The sequence below is a fragment of the Petromyzon marinus genome, chromosome 55, assembly GCF_048934315.1.
Source record: "Petromyzon marinus isolate PM22_M1 ecotype Great Lakes invasive population chromosome 55, UKy_Petmar_22M1.pri1.0, whole genome shotgun sequence".
Lineage (NCBI taxonomy): Eukaryota > Metazoa > Chordata > Hyperoartia > Petromyzontiformes > Petromyzontidae > Petromyzon > Petromyzon marinus.
In genome coordinates, this window is record NC_133721.1 from 11,120,969 (window position 1) to 11,130,094 (window position 9,126).

Genomic DNA, 9,126 nt, shown 5'->3' on the forward strand with positions numbered 1-9,126 from the left:
CTGAGAGTGACCCCGGACTCAGAGTGACCCCGGACTGAGAGTGACCCCGGACTGCGAGTGACCCCGGACTGAGAGTGACTGGGAGTGACCCCGGGCTGAGAGTGACCCCGGACTGCGAGTGACCCCGGGCTGAGAGTTACCCTGGACTGGGAGTGCAGCAGCAGCAGCAGCTCCTCCAACCTCCTCTCCCGCCGCTACCGTGTAGTGGTAGAGTAGAAAGCACTCGTAGGTATGGTACACAACGTTAACTGTGATAAATAGTTATGTTTATTTACTCAAAATAATGTTTACCATCCGTTGTTATTATAAGCGCTATTACCGATACCCCAATGAAGCCATCGTATGTTGCTCTCGGGAACGCATCCCTATGAAAGCAATGGTATAACGACCCCCGTTTAGCGCCGTTTCGATTAGCACTGTTCGCTTCCCCGGGAACGCATCTTGAGAGCGCTGCAGCGAGGTCTCCCTGTGATGATTTCAACTCGTAGCGTGCCACCTGCCGTGCTATAGTCACTCGCTCTCATAGAAGACGACTCGGGGAGAGAGAGAGAGAGGACGACTCTGAGAGAGGATGACTCAGAGAGGATGACAGAGAGAGAAAGAGAGAGGATGACTCGGGGAGGGGGGGGGGGTAGAGAATGGATGACTCAGAGGCACCAGGAGGAGGAACCACAGGTGGCTGGGTGATTGGGTGATTGGGAAGGCAGCAGCAGTACGCGGTGACGAGCCGTGCTCGCGTCCACCGCCCCAGAGTCACCCCCGTGCCCCTTACAGCGGCGTCTGCGGCTTCTGCGGCCTGGCGGACGGAAAGCTTGGAAGTTCAAATCCTCATTGGAGGTTGACTCGGCCCATCATCCCAGCATGGTCGATAAAGTAGATACCACAGAGTTGTGAAATCAGTAGCAGTTTGTCCTATGGTTAGACCCATCCGCACTTTCGATTGGCAAGGTTGGCTACGTACGGTGCGAAATAAGTTCAACGTACAACCGGGCATCCCCGCCGGAGCAATGTGGAACTTCCCTCGCTTACGCTAGCTCCGCAGGGCGTGACAAGGTGGGCACCGACGCTTCGGTGCCGCTCGTTCGAGCAGGAAATCGCTCCGCCTCTTGTTTTCGTGTCCACGTTGCCCCAGGCTATCGCGCCGATCCACCGCCGCCCCCACCGCCGCCGGCACTCAGGAGCAGGAGCAGCGCCCGCGCTGGCGCTTCCCCGCACCGTCCAGGTTAACCGTGCTGCACGAATTACGATGCCGTGGCGCGAGCATCTCGAAGACGCCCTCGAACACCTCGTCCACGCCGCGGCCGCTCTTGGCGCTCGCCTCAAAGCAGGCCCGCTCGGCCGCCGGCATCGCCGGCCGCCGCGTCCTGCCGCCGGCGGCACCGGCGCTCCCCGCCACGGCGTCGCGGTAGCGGAGGATGCGGCCGTAAAAATCGCGAGCGTCCTCTGCCGTCACTTCCCGTGGGCGCCGCTCCTCCCCCTTCCCCTCCGCGTCCTCCGGCGCCCCGAGGCTCCCGTCGCTCCGGAGCGACGGCGGCTTCAACGGCGGCGGCAGGAGGTCGGCCTTGTTGCCGACGAGGACGAAGATGCAGCCGGCGTCGGCGGAGTCGGCCAGGCCCAGGAAGCGCTCCTCGAGCGCGGCGAAGGTGGCGCGGCTCGTCACGTCGTACACCAGCAGCACGGCGGACGCCCCGCGGCAGAACATGGAGCCCAGCCCGTGGAACCGCTCCTTGCCTGCGGGGTCGGGGTCACGGTGGGGTTGGGGTGAGGTCGCACGGGGGTCCTTTAGGGTCACAGTGGGGTTATGAGGGGTCAGGGTTGGGTTACAGTGGGGTTATGGGAGGTCAGGGTGGGGTCACGATGGGGTCAAGATAGGGTCACATCAGGGTCAGGTGTGGGTGCAGAATGGTGGTTAGGGAGGAGTCACGGCGGGGTTCAGTGCGGGGAGGAGGAGGAGGAGGTGCGGGTTCACCGAGGTTGTGGAGATAACGTCGCAAAGGCCCCGGGCGTGTCCGAGCAGAACAGCGGGGAGAACAAAGTGCAGACAGGGAGGGAGTCGGGAACAAACTCCAGGCGACCGTTGCGTAACGGGCAGTTGTTGTTTTTTTATCCCTTCTCTCCGACACCCGGCCAAACAAGCGCTGCACTGCACCATGTCGACTCACCACGCGCTCGCTGGATCCCCCGGGTCGCGTGATGGGGCATTAAAAAAATGTGATACTCCGACTGATGCCTCTGTTGTTGTGGAGTAACTCATGCAGCCAGCTATGGCTCTAGGATTTGGTGTTACATGTTGTTTATGTAGTTTATTGTTAAAAATTCGGTCACAGTCCCTGTGATTACTGTTACGTTGCAATTATGGCTTTATTTTTTGGTGATTTGGAAACGTTTTTTTTGTTTGGACATGTTTTTGTTTGTTGTAGTACGGAGTTAGACTGACGGCCTTAATCTTAGTTGTCTTGTGGTTGTTGTTGTTGTTGTTTGACTTGCATCCCACTGGGATTTTTTGCACACAGCGTTGGTGTACGGTGCTTTTTTCAGGAATATTTTTGCTGGTTTTTTTCATGGATTTTCTGTTTGCACAGTCACATAATCACTTTAAGATGTTTTTATTGTTCGTGTTTTTGTTTTTTGTTAGTTGTGGTTGCACCCGATTCAAGAGCCGAATGGCTCACAGGGCTATACCAAAATAAATAAACTGAAATAAAATAAAACTGAAATAAAATAAAATTGAAACAAATAAAACTGAAATAAAATAAAACTGAAACGCACCGATTCCTCTCTTTGGGCCAGGGCACAGAACCTGCTGCTGGTGGTGGTGGTGATGGTGGTGGTGGTGATGGTGGTGATGGTGATGATGGTGGTGATGGTGGTGATGATGGTGGTGGTGGTGGTGGTGATGGTAGTGATGGTGGTGGTGATGGTGGTGATGGTGGTGATGGTGGTGGTGATGGTGGTGATGGTGGTGATGGTGGTGATGGTGGTGGTGGTGATGGTGGTGATGGTGGTGGTGGTGATGGTGGTGGTGGTGATGGTGGTGGTGGTGATGGTGGTGATGGTGGTGATGGTGGTGGTGATGGTGGTGATGGTGGTGGTGGTGGTGATGGTGATGGTGGTGATGGTGGTGATGGTGATGGTGGTGGTGATGGTGGTGATGGTGGTGGTGGTGGTGATGGTGATGGTGGTGATGGTGATGGTGGTGATGGTGGTGATGGTGGTGATGATGGTGGTGGTGGTGGTGATGGTGGTGGTGATGGTGGTGGTGGTGGTGATGGTGGTGATGGTGATGGTGGTGATGGTGGTGGTGGTGGTGATGGTGGTGGTGGTGGTGATGGTGGTGGTGATGGTGGTGATGGTGGTGGTGATGGTGGTGGTGGTGATGGTGGTGATGGTGGTGGTGATGGTGGTGGTGGTGGTGATGGTGGTGATGGTGGTGGTGATGGTGGTGGTGGTGGTGGTGATGGTGGTGGTGGTGATGGTGGTGATGGTGGTGGTGGTGATGGTGGTGGTGGTGATGGTGGTGGTGGTGATGGTGGTGGTGATGGTGGTGGTGGTGATGGTGGTGGTGGTGGTGGTGGTGATGGTGGTGGTGATGGTGGTGGTGGTGGTGATGGTGGTGGTGGTGGTGATGGTGGTGGTGGTGATGGTGGTGGTGGTGATGGTGGTGATGGTGGTGATGGTGGTGATGATGGTGGTGGTGGTGGTGGTGATGGTGGTGGTGGTGGTATGGTGGTGGTGGTGATGGTGGTGATGGTGATGGTGGTGATGGTGGTGATGGTGGTGGTGGTGGTGATGGTGGTGATGGTGGTGGTGGTGGTGATGGTGGTGGTGGTGGTGGTGATGGTGGTGATGGTGATGGTGGTGATGGTGGTGATGGTGGTGGTGGTGATGGTGGTGGTGGTGATGGTGGTGATGGTGGTGATAGTGGTGGTGATGGTGGTGGTGATGGTGGTGATGGTGGTGATGATGGTGGTGATGGTGGTGATGATGGTGGTGATGGTGGTGATGGTGGTGGTGGTGATGGTGGTGGTGGTGATGGTGGTGATGGTGGTGGTGATGGTGGTGATGGTGGTGGTGATAGCGGAGGGGCGGTGTAGCAGTCAGCGCCACACCGCGCTACGAACCCGGCGTCCCGAGTTCGATTCCCGCCCACGGCCACCGACACCGGTGACGATTATCTGAAACGGTCCTGGGGCCTCCCCTAGGTCGACTCAGCCTCAATAACGAGTAGCCGGTGGCGATGTGTGTAAACATCGGCATCGGGGAGACCAAGGCGGCCGTCCCGTGGTTGTCGGGTGGCGAGCCACCCCTCTCGTGTGCCGTGCCGGCCTTCAACAGGAGCCACTCGTGAACAGCACTTGTCCCGGCAGTCCGTTACAGGCTACACGCGGGATCTTTGTCTGTTGGTGGTGGAATTGGGAGGGAGGAATGACGGGGCCCCGGGGTCAGTCCACGCAATGCGAGGAGTCTCACGCAAGGATCTGTCCACCCTCGCCCGCGACCCCGTCATTAAAAAAACAAAACATATGAGCAAACGAAATCAATGTTTTTTTTTAGTTGTCACTGCATGCGTTTGGCTGACCTGCTTACATTAATTTGTACTTCGCACTACTATCGTATGTTTGCAATCGTTTGTTGTTGTACCGTTCTTACCCGCCAATTGAAAGGACAATCTGTGCAAAGGAGCTGGATAGCTCATCGGATTCCTGCTGTCGAAATAAATGTTCTGATTATGGGGGGGAAAAAAAAATCTCATTCTGATCTCATTCCTGCCGGCCGTTTTATGTGGCCAGAGGGTTGGAGATTCCACATTCTCATGGTAGGTGGGCAGTCTCTCCGGAGGCAAGCGACTGCTGACTTCCCCACAGGGTTCTGAGCGGAATTTAAGGTCGCGCTGATCACGGAACTCTCAGTCGATTTAAACTAATCAACTTTTTATTTGATCAGGTAAAAAAGGCCCACTGCTGAGCTATACAGCTCTTTTTCAGAAGCGGCCTGGTCACCACAAATGATTGCTCACCGAAGTGGCTTGTCAGCACGTGTAAATGTACAGCAGCAGCAAAAACACTCTGAACGCGTGACGTTGATTCTGGAATGCGGAGGGAAAAAAACCGGAGGAACCCAGAGAAAAATCCACGCGGCCACGGGGAGAGAGAGAGACACGCAAAATATACAGCGGGCGTCGGGATCGAACTCACGATCCTCCTGTAATACCACGCGAGGTAGTTAACATCTCCCCGTTCCCCCACCCAGGGGTGCCCCCCCCCCCTTGTCTCCCCACCCAGGATGCCCCCCCCCACCCCCCACAAGACGACACGCACCTGCCGTGTCCCACAGGGCCACCGTGTGCCCGGCCCACTCCCGCATGACGAAGGCGCCCCCCACGGTGCTCACGGTGTCCTCGAAGCGGCGCTCCGTGTAGCGCCGCAGCAGCGACGTCTTCCCCACGCTGACCTCTCCCAGGAGGACCACCTTGAAGTCGGGCCGGTTGGACATCGCAGGAGGGCCCAGCGGCGGCGCCTGTGGGGGCGAGCGACGGAGGATGATGACGAAGGGGTCGCGGCCTCGACCCCCTGACCCAGCCTCGGCCTCGACCCCCTGACCCAGCCTCGGCCTCGACCCCCTGACCCAGCCTCGGCCTCGACCCCCTGACCCAGCCTCGGCCTCGACCAGACTCGCGGCGAGGAGAGGGCGAACTCACTACCGAGCTGGCATGCTCCACCAACCTTGCCCTCACCCGAGTCACCCACCCACCCTCACCCACCCACCCTCACCCACCCACCCTCACCCACCTACCCTCCCTCACCTACCCTCACCCTAGTCACCCACCTACCCTCACCCACCCACCCTCACCCACCTACCCTCACCCTAGTCACCCACCTACCCTCACCCACCTACCCTCCCTCACCTACCCTCACCCGAGTCACCCACCTACCCTCACCCACCCACCCTCACCCACCTACCCTCACCCAAGTCACCCACCTACCCTCACCCACCCACCCTCACCCGAGTCACCCACCCTCACCCACCCTAGTCACCCACCTACCCTCACCCGAGTCACCCACCTACCCTCACCTACCTACCCTCACCCGAGTCACCCACCCACCCTCACCCACCTACCCTCACCCACCCACCCTCACCCACCTACCCTCACCCTAGTCACCCACCTACCCTCGCCCACCTACCCTCCCTCACCTACCCTCACCCGAGTCACCCACCTACCCTCACCCTAGTCACCCACCCTCACCCACCCACCCTCACCCACCTACCCTCACCCACCCACCCTCACCCGAGTCACCCACCCACCCTCACCCACCTACCCTCACCCTAGTCACCCACTCACCCTCACCCGAGTCACCCACCTACCCTCACCCACCTACCCTCACCCTAGTCACCCACTCACCCTCACCCGAGTCACCCACCTACCCTCACCCACCTACCCTCACCCGAGTCACCCACCCTCACCCGAGTCACCCACCTACCCTCACCCACCTACCCTCACCCACCCACCCTCACCCGAGTCACCCACCTACCCTCACCCACCTACCCTCACCCACCCACCCTCACCCGAGTCACCCACCGTATCTCCTCTTCACTAGCACGCCGAGTCACGTGGGCCCGCCAAGCGCTCCTCGCGAGCGCCGCTCTCAGCCCGGGCAGCAGCAACAGCGGAGCTCCAAGCCCTTCAGCAGGGAGAGCTGCCCCGGCTGCCCTTCAGCAGCGAGAGCTGTCCCGGCTGCCCTTCAGCAGCGAGAGCTTCTCTACAGCCACCACCACCACTGCCGCCTCCTCTTCCTATCCCAGGGCCGGACGGTCGCGGGCCACCTGCCCGGGTCGCGAGGCCCCAAGGAGTTTGGTGGCAGCGGCGAGGGGAGCGGTCCCGGAGCGACGGCGGCGGCGGTCGCGTGACGGGCCGAGTGGGCGCGGAGAGGGCGGATTCGGGGCAGCGAAATTCAGCGGTAGCCCTTCCTCCACCTCTTCCGCGTGCCTCAACCGCCCCCGCCCACCCGCCTAGCCACCCGCCTAGCCACCCCCACGCACGCAGCCTCACCACACGCAGATCTCACCAATATTGCACCCAGCCTCACCCCTATTCACCACAGCCAGCCCTCACCCCAGCCTCACCTCACCCCTATTCACCCCCCCCACCCAGCCTCACCACACGCAGACCTCACCCCTCCCCCAGCCTCACCCCCATTCACCCCCACTCAGCCTCACCCCCACCTAACATCGCCCCTATTCACCCCCCCCCCAGCCTCACCACACCCAGCCCTCACCCCAGCCTCACCACACCCAGCCCTCACCCCACCCTCACCACACCCAGCCTCACCCCAGCCTCACTCCAGCCTCACCCCAGCCTCACCACACCCAGCCCTCACCCCAGCCTCACCACACCCAGCCCTCACCCCAGCCTCACCACACCCAGCCCTCACCCCAGCCTCACCACACCCAGCCCTCACCCCAGCCTCACCACACCCAGCCCTCACCCCAGCCTCACCACACCCAGCCTCACCCCAGCCTCACCACACCCAGCCTCACCCCAGCCTCACCACACCCAGCCCTCACCCCAGCCTCACCACACCCAGCCCTCACCCCAGCCTCACCACACCCAGCCCTCACCCCAGCCTCACCACACCCAGCCTCACCCCAGCCTCACCACACCCAGCCCTCACCCCAGCCTCACCACACCCAGCCCTCACCCCAGCCTCACCACACCCAGCCCTCACCCCAGCCTCACCACACCCAGCCTCACCCCAGCCTCACCACACCCAGCCCTCACCCCAGCCTCACCACACCCAGCCCTCACCCCAGCCTCACCACACCCAGCCCTCACCCCAGCCTCACCACACCCAGCCTCACCCCAGCCTCACCACACCCAGCCTCACCCCAGCCTCACCACACCCAGCCTCACCCCAGCCTCACCACACCCAGCCCTCACCCCAGCCTCACCACACCCAGCCTCACCCCAGCCTCACCACACTCAGCCTCACCCCAGCCTCACCACACCCAGCCTCACCACACTCACCCTCACCCCAGCCTCACCACACTCAGCCTCACCCCAGCCTCACCACACTCAGCCTCACCCCAGCCTCACCACACTCAGCCTCACCCCAGCCTCACCACACTCAGCCTCACCACACCCAGCCCTCACCCCACCCTCACCCCAGCCTCACCACACTCAGCCTCACCACACCCAGCCCTCACCCCACCCTCACCCGTATTCGGCATCACCACTCACCGTCGTCACGCCTGCCCTGTGGCGAGTCCATTGAATTTAGTGGTGAGCCCATCATGGAGTTTACAGGCGAGGTGCATGGGTGAGTTTACTGGTGAGGGCAGAGCACTCTACAGGTGACCGGTGAGTGGTGAGCTTAATGGTGAGAGGTCTGTGGAGCGCAACGCGCCTCAGAGGACGTCAGTCGAGGAGATGGAGCATTGAAATCCTTGAGAGAGAGGGAGACGGTGCAGGTCGTGGGTGGGTGGGTGTATTCATCCAGCGGTGGAGTGACCATGGCTGATGATGATCCGAACCCCGTAATCATAACACCCCCCCCACACACCACCACCCACCCAACCCAGCACCTAATACAGAGGTCTGCCAGTTCGATCTCCGGGCCCGGCAGCTGAAACAACGCGCCAGGTTGCTTGGAGCCGAATCAGCCCGCGCGTGGCGGGGGTACAAAATGTGGGGATTGGATAATTCGGTCCCGTCTCTCAGGCTCCCTCCACCAGCAGTGGCGTGAGCACGGCACTTGCAGGGGTGCGCCTTTACCAACCCGGCGCGAAATCACCCCCCCCTCTCATCCCCCCCCCTCTCATCCCCCCCTCTCATCCCCCCCCTCTCATCCCCCCCTCTCATCCCCCCCCCTCTCATCCCCCCCCTCTCATCCCCCCTCTCACCGCCCCTTCTCACTCCCCCTTTCACCCCCTACTCTCTCATCCCCCCCCTCACCCCCCTCTCATCCCCCCCTCTCATCCCACCCCATCTCACCCCCCCTCTCACCCCCTTCTCATTCCCCCCTCCCATCCCTTCCCCCTCTCACCCCCCCACTTCCCCCCACCCTCCGTGGTCACGCGGCATCAACAACCCCCCACCCAACCTTCCCCCTGGGCCGCGCCCCACTCTGA

The 9,126-nt window shown here is 60.9% G+C and overlaps 1 protein-coding gene across 1 annotated transcript; it reads right to left on the reverse strand.

Annotated features, from left to right (window-relative positions):
* Positions 1–244: 244 nt before the first annotated feature.
* LOC116954431 (ras-related protein Rab-20-like) lies at positions 245–6,984 on the reverse strand. Its single transcript, XM_032974939.2, has 3 exons — positions 6,578–6,984; positions 5,319–5,517; positions 245–1,731 (listed from the first exon to the last, which is right to left on the reverse strand). The coding sequence occupies exons 2-3, from the start codon at positions 5,491–5,493 to the stop codon at positions 1,175–1,177; spliced, it is 732 nt and encodes a 243-aa protein (XP_032830830.2). The 5' UTR covers positions 5,494–5,517; positions 6,578–6,984; the 3' UTR covers positions 245–1,174.
* Positions 6,985–9,126: the final 2,142 nt, after the last annotated feature.